The 13,133-nt window shown below is 41.4% G+C and overlaps 1 protein-coding gene and 2 non-coding genes across 3 annotated transcripts in view; 2 read left to right on the plus strand and 1 right to left on the minus strand.

The window, feature by feature from the left end:
- IARS2 (isoleucyl-tRNA synthetase 2, mitochondrial) overlaps nucleotides 1-13,133 on the minus strand; it is a 35,484-nt gene that overhangs the window by 12,402 nt on the left and 9,949 nt on the right. The window contains exons 12-14 of the mRNA XM_029047303.2: nucleotides 11,594-11,754; nucleotides 4,975-5,077; nucleotides 3,731-3,824 (exon numbers count right to left, since the gene is read on the minus strand). Of these exons, the coding sequence (XP_028903136.1) occupies nucleotides 3,731-3,824; nucleotides 4,975-5,077; nucleotides 11,594-11,754 (358 nt within the window). The remainder of the gene's footprint in view (nucleotides 1-3,730; nucleotides 3,825-4,974; nucleotides 5,078-11,593; nucleotides 11,755-13,133) is intronic.
- MIR194-1 (microRNA mir-194-1) lies at nucleotides 8,500-8,597 on the plus strand. Its single transcript, NR_034741.1, has one exon. It is a non-coding gene; the product is annotated as a microRNA mir-194-1 (primary transcript).
- On the plus strand, nucleotides 9,527-9,644 carry MIR215 (microRNA mir-215). Its single transcript, NR_034742.1, is given in 1 exon segment — nucleotides 9,527-9,644. It is a non-coding gene; the product is annotated as a microRNA mir-215 (primary transcript).

A 13,133-nucleotide genomic window follows, 5' to 3' on the forward strand; every position in this document is an offset into this window, starting at 1 on the left:
CAGATTGTTAATTTAAATCTTCCTACTAAATCCCTTGGTTTATTTACCTGTCTTTTACTTTTTATATAAAACAAACTAAGATTTCCAAAACTGAAACTGAGTCATGACAGACATAATGTAGAACTGAACAACACTGTTAATTAAAACTTTGTAAGACTACTTTAAGAATTCTGTTAATTGTAAAAGCTATATTACAATCCTTTTTCAGCTTACACCCCATTGCCAATACTCATAAATCAGTAAATCTCTGTCCCTGTTATAAAACCTGTCAGCACAAAAGTGAAATCAGGTGTGTGTGCTAAAAAAGATTATCAGGTTCATTCTATTAAATATTAGCATATATGATAGAAGGCAATTAGTTCAGAAAACAAAGATCACTTACTCTTGCAGCAAAGTGGAACGGAAGATTTTGCCCCCACCAACCCATTTTGAATCATTTAACAGATTAACCAAACTTCAGATGTGCTGAATGTGACACTCCTCAGTATGCAACTGATAAGCACAAATTTTGACATAATATTAACTCTCAATTATTCTGAAGCTAATTATCCAATTACAGATTATCCAATCCTAGAACTGGCTTCTCCTTCTTTTCCCCCTCCTCAGATCTGCCTTTAGTTACTTCACCAATGGGAAGGTAAAGATGTAGAAAGTATTGATAAAAATCAGACTATCTGTGAATTTAAATGACCTACACTATCACTATCTTCCTTATTACCAAGGACAAATCAAGGTTACTGAGTCAATATGTGCATATAGCTATCAATCAATCAATGGCACTTATTTAGAGCTTACTATGTGCAGAACACTGTACTAAGCCCTTGAGAGAGTAAAATGCAACAGAATTAGCAGACATGTTCCCTGGCCATAACAACCTCAAAGTCTAGAGCGGGAGATAGAGATTAATATAAATATAATGACACATTCAAATTCAGTTTCACTCAGTATTAATGTCCACAGATTTGACATCAAGAAACATAATTCTTTGATTGAAAAGAATCATCAGAAGTAACACCTTATTTAATCGTTTCAGCTTCTAACTCTCTAAATAATACACTGCCAGCCAGCGGTTTTGTGTATCTCTACTTTTCATTTTCATGGTACAGGGTGAATTTCTACTACAAATGAGCTAAGACCCTGAATCTACCCAATACTTGCTCTTCTTAGTAAGGCCTTTCACCACGTAGTGTGGTGAAAACCAGCCTTTTTCCTTTACTCTGTCATTTCTTGATGTTTCAAATCGTCCACAAAAATCAACCGTTCTGTGGTGCCCTGAATGATGGTTACCAACTTCTGTGGTAACGTGTGTATTCCTTTTATTTTTCTGCTGAAGTGCACGATCTAAGCCGAGGTTTACTCATTTTACCAAAGCTTTCTATCCAATATTTTGCTGCTTACTAGGGGCAGGAACTCATGGGAGCAGGCAACATCTTGGAAGCTCCCCTAGGTCTCAACAGCTATTTTGGGCTGCTGGGAACAGAACCCCGCTTGGGCTGGAAATCCAGGGCCTAGTCCAGCCCCACACAAAGCCCGTCTTACTTAATCCTCCTGGCTTCAAGCCCAGCAATAAACTGGCCCAAGTGGTGAGGTTTGGTTAGAGGCCTTGTTAGCTGTAGCGCTTTATACCCATTTCGGAAGTGGCCCTATTACTAACTGCTGAGAAATAGTAACGTATTTTTTGTTAAGCGCTTACTACGTGCCCAGCACTGTTCCAAGTGCTGAGGTAGATACGAGGTGATCAGTTTGGACATGGTCTCTTTTCAGCATCAGACTCACGGTTGACGTGAATGGGAGTGGGATTTAATCCCCATTTTACAGAATGAGGAAAGAAAGCACAGAGAAGTTAAGTGATTTGCCCAAGGTCACGCAGTAGACAAATGGCAGAGGCAGGACGACAAGACAGGTCCTCTGACTCCCAGGCCTGGGCTCTTTCTGCTAGGTCAGGCTGCTTCTCTCCGTTGCTACACGTACATAGGGGGGTGGGAGGCTGCTGATTTCCGGCTGAGCCGAACCCCTGCTGCTCCTGAGGTTCCCGCCAGAAAAGGGGGTTGTGCGAGGGGTTGTGCGAGGGGCTGGCCGAAACTGAGGTGAGGTTGGGTTTGTACTGGCTTAACTTGGATGCTGCATTTTAGGACAATAGGGGGCCAGTTTGACCAACACGGGCGACCTTGGCCCTTAACAATCCAGTCCAGTGTTTCTTCAGTCTCCACTGTTTTTACCAAGAGCTGCGAAGCAGGGCCCGGGTTACAAATTACATATCCTCTGGACTGTAAGCTTGTTGTGGGAAAGGAACGTGCCTACTAACTCTAATTGCAGTGTGCTCTCGCAAGTGTTTAGTACACTGCTCTGCACACAGTAAGAGCTCAATAAATACCACTGATGGATTGATGAGGGCAGGCATGGAACAAATCAACTGGCCTCCCAGAGGTCAGAGGGAGTGGCACAAAACCCCACATGCTCCCTGGGATTATTCCTACGCGCTTCATCCCCCCAACCCTGCAAATAAAGCTGGGCTCTATTGGGCCCGACCCGAGGGCACGGAAAAACTCCCCGGCTCTTTACCTGACGTGTCTGCGCTATTGCTCGAGAGGGAATAAAATACCTGGCCGTGGGCAAACTACCCATTTAACTGCTTAAATTGGACACTATCCTCCTCCGAGATTCTGACCGGAATAATGAACAGACCCGTTTCTGCTTGTGGCAAATAAAACGGTATCTATTAAAGATAATTCTTTGTGGTCACTGTTCTTTTTTGTTAAATTTTGAAAGCTGTTTTCTGATGAAGCAACTGCTCCTCTGTATTGCCAGGATATCAAATGAAATACATAGGTGGACAAAGTCTTGCTGATTTGATAACACCCTATTCAAAGTTCAGCAATGTTTATGACCTATACAGTATCCTCACCTTTTGGCTTTACTGAGATCTGCCTGTAATAAGTTCATGTCCTCCGGTTCTACTTAGGTAAATGTGTGAAAGGTTTCCTGCACAGGGCTCTGACTTTGAAAAATAATTCTATACCTTGTAAAAGTTAGGAGTTTTTGGATGAGGCAACTAAAATAATTTTCAAACCAAGGTAATTAAGGGTGTCAATGAATATGTCATAAAAAAACTATCCACGATCATTACTACTTCTGAAAAAAAAAATCACCAAAGAGCAGCATATTTCTATAAACATGTAAACATTCAGCTAGTTTCTTATACAGTTTGATGGAAAGAGAAATACTCAGATTCAGAAAATCTAGTCCCAGTCATCAACTATGCCACTGACAAGGCCACGAAGAATATAAATGGAAAATCAGCTGACAGCCTCCTCCCAGGACTGTAAGAATGAAATGTAGTTGTCCTTAAAAAGTGAGCAATCTGATAACATTTGTGCTCCTCAGCGTAAAAGATCACGCTGTGACTTGTCAGTGGGCCTTTCTATTACAATACTGTCCATTAATTCTTTGACGCCTGCAAGGCGACTGCGCTTAGTGTTGCTCTTTTAAAGCCCCATCCTCTACCATCGAAGAAGAGGGCCGTTTCCTTTCAGATCATTTGTCTGCCTCATCACCTATACTCATCATTACTACCCTGCAAATACTATCTAAAATCTCTAAATATTTTAAGATTGTAAAAGCCAAGCGGAAGCAATGAAGGGGATTTTGTGTTTAAGGGAAACCACACTTTGGCACCTTCAAAAATATTTTGATAATAATCCATACTGTTCCATTTTCATTTTTTCAATACCTTGCAGAACATGAGCCCAGGATGTTCCACTGTCAAACCAGATGTCCAAAATATCCTGGCCTGGTACATATTCCAAGCCATCAGGCCCGCCACTCTAGGAAAATGCAAATGAAGAACATTTGAGGTACATGCAAGACACCACACAATACTTCCGAATATTTATATGCCCCTCAATTAAATAAAACCTTTGCTGAGTTTTCACTAAATTTCCTCCCCACAAAATCAACTCCAATCAACCAAATGACTAAACCAAAAAGCATTCAACTGTCAATTAAGTTCTTAGGAGTCGTATGGTTTCCACAATCAATTTTTAAGCAGAGGCTCAAGCATTCAAAATGCAGTATGGCTCTTAATTCTGTTGAAATAATTACTCCTAAACTGACATGAAAGAATGAGTTTTCTGTGCAGTGTGTGACATCAAACCATGCAAGCTGCAGTAACATAGTTCTAGTTTTGCAAAATGCATACACTCCCTTAACTTTCTTAATACCTCAGGGCAACGTTTGGGTCATAATCTTAAATGTTTGTTATAAATTATGGCTTAAACTGAGACTGCAGGTCACTTAAACTGAAAGCCTTTTTTTTACTATTTGAACCATTTTTATTAGCCCATTTTACTTTAAAATTGGTTTAAATGCCTCCTGTAATTGGATCAATAACTTGAAGGTGATGGATTAAAAAAAAAACAAACAAATATTCTTTATATTGTCTTAAGTGAGTTGCAATACGTAGGCTTGTTTTGTTAAATGCTGCACACCAATCCCCGCTCCACCACTTGTCTGCTGTGTGACCTTGGGCAAGCCGCTTAACTTCTCTGTGCCCCAGTTACCTCATCTGTAAAATAGGGATTAAGACTGTGAGTCCCATGAACCTTGTATCTACCCCAGAGCTTAGACGGTGCTTGGCACATACTAAGCGCTTAACAAATACCGTAATTATTATATTATTTCTCCAGTTACCTACTGAGAAGCAGCGAGGCCTAGTAGAAAGAGCACAGGACTTGCAAATCAGGAGACCTGGCTTCGTCCTTGCCTGCTGTGTGACCATGGGCGAGTCACTGAACTTCTCTGCGCCTCAGTTTCCTCATCTGTAAAATGAGGATTGCTTACCCATTCTGCGTTCCCCTTAGAACGTGAAGCCCGTGAAGGATTGGGACTGCCTGACCTGACAGTCCTCTTCCCCAGAGCTTGGCACATAGTAAGCCCTTTAACAAATACTACAATACAGATCAGAATGATTATTACCTGAGTCACGATTTCTTTGGGCAAAAGCTGTTCGGGAGGAAGTGTCCACCACACATCGCTGCCATGCTGTTCCACTAATTTAATAACGTGCTCCATCGTTTGGCTGGGTAAAGAGAATACGGTGCTTAGAAGCGGTCAACAGCAATGCCCGGATTCCACCCACAACCAGGGAGTGTTCCAGGGGTGAGGTGAAGTTAGACCCAGGAAGGAGGTCCTGAGCATGCCACCCCAATATTGGCCAGGTTGCTCTCCCCGCAATTGCTGGGGGAGCTGGCCAGGCCTTTTCCCGTGCACACAGTATGTGCCCAGGAGCCGGGACATCTTTGCACCAAGACTGAAGCTCCCGGCGGTGGCTGAAAGATTCTCAACCTGGCACAACAGGACTAAGGATAAGCAGAAAATTGGGCTCTTATTCTTCATTTCCACAGGTCTGGTGGCATATTACTGTAACCCCTGAACCTGGAAGGACTGTGCTCCACTTATTTAGGCTTGCGCTTTCTTAAAGAATCTTCATCTTTGATGCCCTGATCGGGATTTTCAGATTTTTTGCCACATGAGATTTCAGAAGAGTTGAGGAGACATTATTTGTCAAAGTTTCTGAATTTTCATACCGAAACCAAATTACTTCTCAGGCAAATAAAATTCTGGGGTCAGAAACAGTTGGGGTCACGGGGGAACAACAGAAATCCCAGTGCCTAACACCTTAGTGTTACCTTCACATCATTGCTAAAATCCGCTCTTTCCTCTCCATCCAAACTACTCAACTGAATCAAGCACTTATATCCTGCCTTGACTCCTAAATCAGCCTCCTCGCTGATCCTCCCGACCATACTTTACTCTGCTGCCCAGATCGTTTTTCTAAAACACGTTCAGGTCCACGTCTCCCTACTCCAGAACCTCCGAAGGTTGCCCATCCATCTCCACATCACACAGAAACTCTTTTTTATTGGTTTTAAAGGATTGTCAGCTTGTCCCCCTTCTACCTTACCCTCGCTGATTCTCACACCATCCTACTCGCCGTATTCAATCTCATCTATCTTGCCGCCGACCCCTTGTCCACGTCTTCCCTCTGGCCTGGAATTCCCTCCCCCTTCGTATCTGATAGGTTACCATCACCTCCATCTCCAAAGCCCTATGAAAATCACATCTCCTCCAAGAGGTCTTCCCCGACAAAGCCTTTTTCCCTACACCCTCTCCCTTCTGCACTGCCTGCGCACTTGAGTCTGTACCCTTTATTCACTTGATAATCACCCCATCCTCAGTCCCACAGCACTTACGTATATATCTGTAATTTGTTTTAGTATCTGTTTCGTCCTCTAAACTGTAAGCTCCTTGAGCGCAGGGAACGTGTCTAGCAACTTCGCTATACTCTCCCTCGTGCTTAATTGGGTGCTCTGCACCCAATTCAAATTCTAGTGACTGACTGATAATCTACCTTTCTAAACATCAAAGGAGCATACTCAGTTTGCCTTCTCATACTATTATGAACTCTGTGAAACCCACTCCTCAATTTCAATTAATCATCGCCATCTATAGAGACATTTAAACGATCAACAATTTCCTTGCAAGTGACCACAGTAATTCCTGTCAAAACATACCCCCTCCTATTTTATTCAGGCCCAGTCTCATAGTTCTATAAAATCTGATCTGTTATTAACATTAGAAGGAAAATCTTAAGTTACTGCATGCGTTATTTTAAAAGAACTAAAGTGAGATGTTTTTTGAATGAGAAAACTCCTACTTCACCGAAAAAGATCCACAAAATAATTAATAAAACGGCCTACGATTCTCCTGATTACACATGCATATAACTGGGTGAAATAAAAAGTTAAATATTGACAGATTTGCCAATCATTAGCTAAAAATTTCAAGTTTTATGGTATCCAAAAGTCAACTTAATGTACACTATTAACTTGGAAAAGGTGTGGAAAGGAACTTGATTAATATCAAAAGTGGGCCAAATGGATCAGAATTGTTCAAAAATGTGAAACTCGCTGAACGCTGCCTCATTTTATGTTTTTTTAAAAAATTCTGTTGCACTGACTTGGCAAAACTTTATACTGCTCTGCAATTTTCAAAGCCTTCTGAAACTTAGGTTCTTGCTTTCCAATTCAACTATTCGCCCTTTCATTTATTTGCTGTTACTCTGCCCTACTCCACACAGATAATTCATAATCCTAGAGATCAATGTAACAGTTATAAAAGCAGCAGAAACTCACTTATCACTGCGTAATCTCTGTACTTTAAGTGCCATATTACTCAAAGCCAAAAGAACTGCCATAAAACTTTGCTCTTTATTCCATGACCATATCTAGAAGACTTTGTATTACGTGTCACTTGATAGGTTCCTAATATTGAAAATCTATGATGTAAATTCAGGCTGCCATGACACCAGCCAATCATTACGAACTCTGATACCGACTGCGCCGAATGCTTATTTAGCGGGCCATCAGAAATTAAGTCCCATTAAAGAGGATTGCTAGGAGATGAACAAACAGTTGCTTGCGTTCGCTGTTCCTCTTTACAAGAGGGATCACTTAGGACTACAAGATAATGTCACTCCCCATGGAGGAATGAGCCTTTTCAAGATGCTGTATTTAAGGAAGAGGTAAGTAGCTAATTGCTTTGAACTTAATAACATCGGTTTCAGTAAGGTATAGCATTCTTCAGTAAAACCCCACTGCATTTTTTAATTCCCTAAAACCAAATTTGAACTTTGAAAAAAAAATCTGAATTTAGATGATTTATCTCTAAACACCATCTGAATCAACAGAAGAGAATTCGGTGGGGCGAAGGGGAAGATAAATGTCTAACTGATTCATATATCAGTGAGAGGCTAAGCACAAGTTAAATTCTCAAAGCAAACTTTAAATTTCTTGAGCATATTACCTGCAATTTATTGCATTCCAAGATTTAGGTAATTTCTCAAAACAAGTGCTATGTTCAGATTGTTTATTACAAAGATCAGCATAAACAAAGTGACACATGATCTAATGGGCGAGATCACTATAATTTAAAAAATGCAACCAACCTGAAGGCTGAAGCCTTCAAAATGTAATCAATGATGTGGGTTTTTTTTTAAAATTTAGGTAATGTGAATTTGTCTTTGCATTGGAAAAATCTTCAAATGAAGAGTTTTGTCATTCTAAAAGTACTAAGATGATTTTAGTTACTAAAAATGATTTTTTCACTAGTCTGGAACAGATTTTGAATGCAAATGGAATATGTTATAGACTAAAAAAAATTACTACTATTTATCCAAGTCTGAAGAAAATCATTTCTAGGGATTTTTTTTTTACATGGGATATAAAATGTGTAAAATTAGAATCTGAATTTTAATCTTCCACTTTAAGATATATTTCAGTGCTTCAAAGCTATAAATCCTTCTAGTCATTAGGCTACAGAAGAAAAGGAGGGACCATCAACAACGACAAAAAAGATCAGGTTTCCGACCTATCCGAACACGTAATCTGCCGCAGAGTTCATTCGATTGATTATTCAGGAAAGTTAAATAGGTAATTTAACGAGACCAACAGTGTTATCATATGTAACAGCAACTCCATGTGGATTATGCTGATTTCCAGTGGAGAGGCTGTTACTTTTGATGGAAACTGGCAAACTACAGCTCCTCTACAGAGACAGAATCATATGACTTGGGGCAGGCACATTTAAAAGAAAAAAAAAGTGCCTCAGTTTAGCGGTAAACCACGTCCTAATTAAGGATGAATACTTAGGTTCCATGAAATAGTTCCCAAAATGAAATGATCTGCAAGTTTTATAAACCAATACAAGGGCACATATTAGTATTTACTGAGTGCTCACTTGTGGCAAAGCACTTTACTGAGTATTTGGGGAATACAAAAATAAGTTACGTGTTCCATACTCACATGGAACTTAACCTCTCTCACCCCACTCAAGACTGCAAGCTCCCCTCTAGACTCTAAGGTTGTAGTGGGCAGGGAAAATGTCTACCAACTCTGTTATACTGTACTCTCCCAAATGCTTGATGCCGTGCCCTACGTCCAGAAAGCACTCAATAAATACCACTGATCGATTAATCCGACACAATATTCTGCCTCCAGTAAGGGGCATCAGGAGGCTCAGAGGAACCTAATAACAGTTACCATCCTTGACACCCAAATGAAGTTTGGGATGTATAATCCAATGTCCCTAACTCTCCCTAGTAGTAGTAGTTGCAGAAATGGAATAGATTCGGCACCCAACGGGTGCGATACACTGTACTAAGCACTATGGACTGGAAGCTATAGACCGAAAGCTCCTCGTGAGCAGGCAACGTGTCTACCAACTGCTGCAGTCTCCCAAGCACTTAGTACAGTGATCTGCACCCAGTAACCACTAAATAATAAAGCTGATTGATTGTAGACCCCTCAATCATGAATTTATCTAAAACCTCCCTGGAACTTATTGATCTTTCGGCCGGCAAAACTGCTGAGGTGACAGACTTCATACGTTTACCACCAGCTGGGCAAAGGAGCACCTCCTTCTGTCTGTTTGAACCTACCCCCTGCAAGCTTCAACGAGTGGCCCTCCGCAATCCAGGAAGAAATGGTGTACAGGAAAATGACCTATGAATTGACAGACAGTATATTTAGATTGTCTGTCATTTCTGTAGGCCAAAGTTCTGCATGCCTTCACTGCTCCAGCGCCAGAAAAGATGACTTGCCCTCTGCAAGCAATCTAAAGTAATCTCCACTGTAAAATCATTTTTTAAAAAAAGATTATTCAAAGCTTGTAAATTTCAAATAAAAGTATTAATATACCAAAAATATGCAAATTGAATCTTTCAAGAAAATGTGTTTTTGTTTATTTTTTTTTTCCTCTCCTCTTGCTTCTTATCTTTTCACCAGTACACCCAAATAATTGCCAGCTAACCCTCTTGGCTAAATTTCCTTTTGTAAAAATGAGGCTGCTATTCTCCTGTTTTTCCTGTTTTCCAAAGAAACAGCCTGACCTCTGTTGCCTTTGGGACCCAAGAGTTCATCAGCTTCACTTCTCTTCTTAGCTTCATAAAACTCCTCAAAACAAGTTACCATGTTAAGGACATAGCCTTTTAAATAGGTTTTGCATGATCACGCTAAGGAGTTTCATTAGCTACAGTAAAATAACACCTCTATCAAAGTACTTGTGAACAATAACAGTGGCTCTTACTAGGGGTGTGGGCAATTCGGGGAGCAGATTTCATCGGGGCCTGATTGGAGCAAGTCTTTTCTTCCCAGGAGGCCTGACCTCTCATGGTTGAAAATTCAAAAGAAAATGCTTTACAAATGGAATTTTTGAATTGCTGATTTGCATTATTAAATAAGCACTAGCAGTACACTCTAGGTCATTTATGTAAAAACTCCTCAAAACAGGCTCACCACTAACACTTTTTTCCCTTCCCCTGGATTGCCTTGGAAAGTTCCATAAAAAGAAAAACACCCCCCCGCCCCCCGATACTTTTCTGACACCAGTTGTGTGGGTGATGTGTCCACAACGTCCTGTGGCCGGGGCACCGTCCTCCTAGCCTAGACTCCCAGCCTCACACTCAGCCTCGCTCATACGATGTGCCCACCGAGGGAGAAGGAGTCCCCGTGTAGACAGTACTACTTTTGGGTTGGGCTTGGAAAAATCCAGATTTTAGGACTACCCAATGGACAAAAATCAAACTGTTTTCAGCGGCTGTCGATAATCAGCACAACCTAGTAGAAAAAACACAGGCACGCTGAAAGAGGGGCTGGGAAAAACACGACCTCTGCGGCTAAGCAATTGCCTGCAAATTCAGGGGCAGTAAGTTCTAATTCTAGGTATGTTCCACATGAGGAAACTACGTAAAGTGGACAGAGTAGTGCCTCAAAGAAGTAGACTGCATTAATGACTAAAACATAGCAGGGGGAGGGGCCGGACAGAAAGTTGTCGGAGAGTCTTGGAGCAACCATGATGCCCCTTCCACCTTATATGAATGATGCTCCAGTTTCCCTAAGACGAGAATTTGTTCGGTAGCGTTTAAACCTGTTTGCTCCCCTCGGCCCCCACAGAGTGGCCACGTTTGGTGCAGAATGCCGGGGGGAAACAGGACGGCAGCGGGACTGCTGGACCGCCCAGTGAACCACCGGGTACTTCTCGGTCGATCCAAGCAACGGCAGCTATTCTGGTGAAAAAGATGCTGTGCCCTGGCAAAGGGACCCCCAACCAGGCAACTGCCGGGGCAGATGGGCCCTGGACCTCTTTTAGTCTGCATTTCTAGGACTGAGTGTTGCAGCTGAACCATATGACTACATCTCGCAACACTCCTGCCAGATCAGTACTATACCCACGCCTGAAATCACATCCGTTTCTACTCCTGAAGCCTCTCCGCTCCCTCACCAAAACCGGGTGGGCGAGCAGACTTCAGCTTGTACATTTGAAAAGAATATTAGAAGGATCACTAAGTTACCTTACTCTGAACCAAACCCAAACCCGCAGGATGGCATGAGGCAGTAAAATTCTCGGCCTTTACAAAACCACTCAGTTGTGGTTTCTGACTGTTAACTTCTAATTACTTTATAAATGCCTCTTGAAATATTTTGACATTTTACAATATCCAGAACTCACAAGATTAACGTTTTCCAAAAAACTCTACCTGTTTAACAAGAATTCATCTTTCGTCTTATGATAAAAAACAGGAATCGGCACACCCCAACATCTTTGTCTTGATATACACCAATACGGCCGCCTGTCCATCATCTCCAACATACCATTCATGGCTGATCCAGGAATGAATTTCACTTTTTTTAATAATTCCTGCAATGACAATATATTCGCACAGTGATAATTGTGAAAATCTCAAAATGACCCACTATATTTTCTTCATTCTTTTTTTTTTTTAACAATGTTTCTGCTGTTTGCTTTAGTCAAATTTCCACCACAATCCCATCCATGCCTCCCAAGCTTAAAGAAAGCTGGCAGAAGCCCCCAGTTACTGTAGAAGTTAGAGGGCTGTGGAACATTGGGAGGTAAGCAGAAACACACATTAAATGACACTTCAGATGGGTTAACACTTTTGAAAAGACGACGAGAGGTTTCAGTTCCTCAAAACTCCACATAAAAATTAATAAAATTGTTTAAAGTGCTATTGAGTTATTACTAAAATGAATATTGCTTCCAGTATTTTTCCAAAACAAATGTGCAATTATGAAAATCATCAAACAGGTAGATAGTTCAATGACTGAAAAAAAAATCAAAATTTGGTTTTCAAATTTAAAGATTTGTTTACAAATGAAACAAAAATAAACATACCACTTATTTATTGAACAGCAACTCTCCTTAGGGACTTACAGATTATTTTCTCTAATTATTAATTACCTCACCACCGTGAAATTGGCACGGGGAACACTTGTCCCCATTAATAATCATTTAAAACATGGGTCTCCTAAACTTCTTTGTTTGGTCTCTCACCTCTAATCCATGAAGCTTGGATCTAGCCCTATCTGACTGCTTATCCCTGAACATAGCTTTCAAAGCTACCGGGCAGGATAGCTTAGAGAACAGAGCCCAGGTCTGGGAGTCAGAGGACCTGGCTCGTAACCCCAACTCTGCCATTTGCCTGCTATGTGACCTTGGGCAAACCATTCAGCTTCCCTGTGCCTTTGCTTCCTCATCTGAAAAATGGGAACTACACAGTTTACCACTCTCGTTATTATCATCACAGTTTCTGATGATTGGCAGGGAGCCACAAAAGGAGCAGAGAAGGGGAGAAAAGGACTCATGGTAACTATAATGCCCCACGTGACCAAAATGAGGGAAGGCAGAGCCAATACTGATCACTGATATTAAGATTACCTCTGCATCCTCTGGTGACCATTCAGTAAGGATCACCAATTTAAGAGTTAACTTGGGATAAAAAGACTCAGAATTGGTATTTGTTAAGCGCTTACTATGTGCCGAGCACTGTTCTAAGCACTGGGGTAGACATAGGGGAATCAGGTTGTCCCACGTGGGGCTCACAGTCTTAACCCCCATTTTACAGATGAGGGAACTGAGGCACAGAGAAGTTAAGTGACTTGCCCACAGTCACACAGCCGGCAAGTGGCAGAGCTGGGATTCGAACTCATGAGCCCTGACTCCAAAGCCCGTGCTCTTTCCACTGAGCCACGCTGCTTCTCAAATGTAATTGAATTGTA

This window comes from Ornithorhynchus anatinus, chromosome 19, assembly GCF_004115215.2.
Source record: "Ornithorhynchus anatinus isolate Pmale09 chromosome 19, mOrnAna1.pri.v4, whole genome shotgun sequence".
NCBI lineage: Eukaryota > Metazoa > Chordata > Mammalia > Monotremata > Ornithorhynchidae > Ornithorhynchus > Ornithorhynchus anatinus.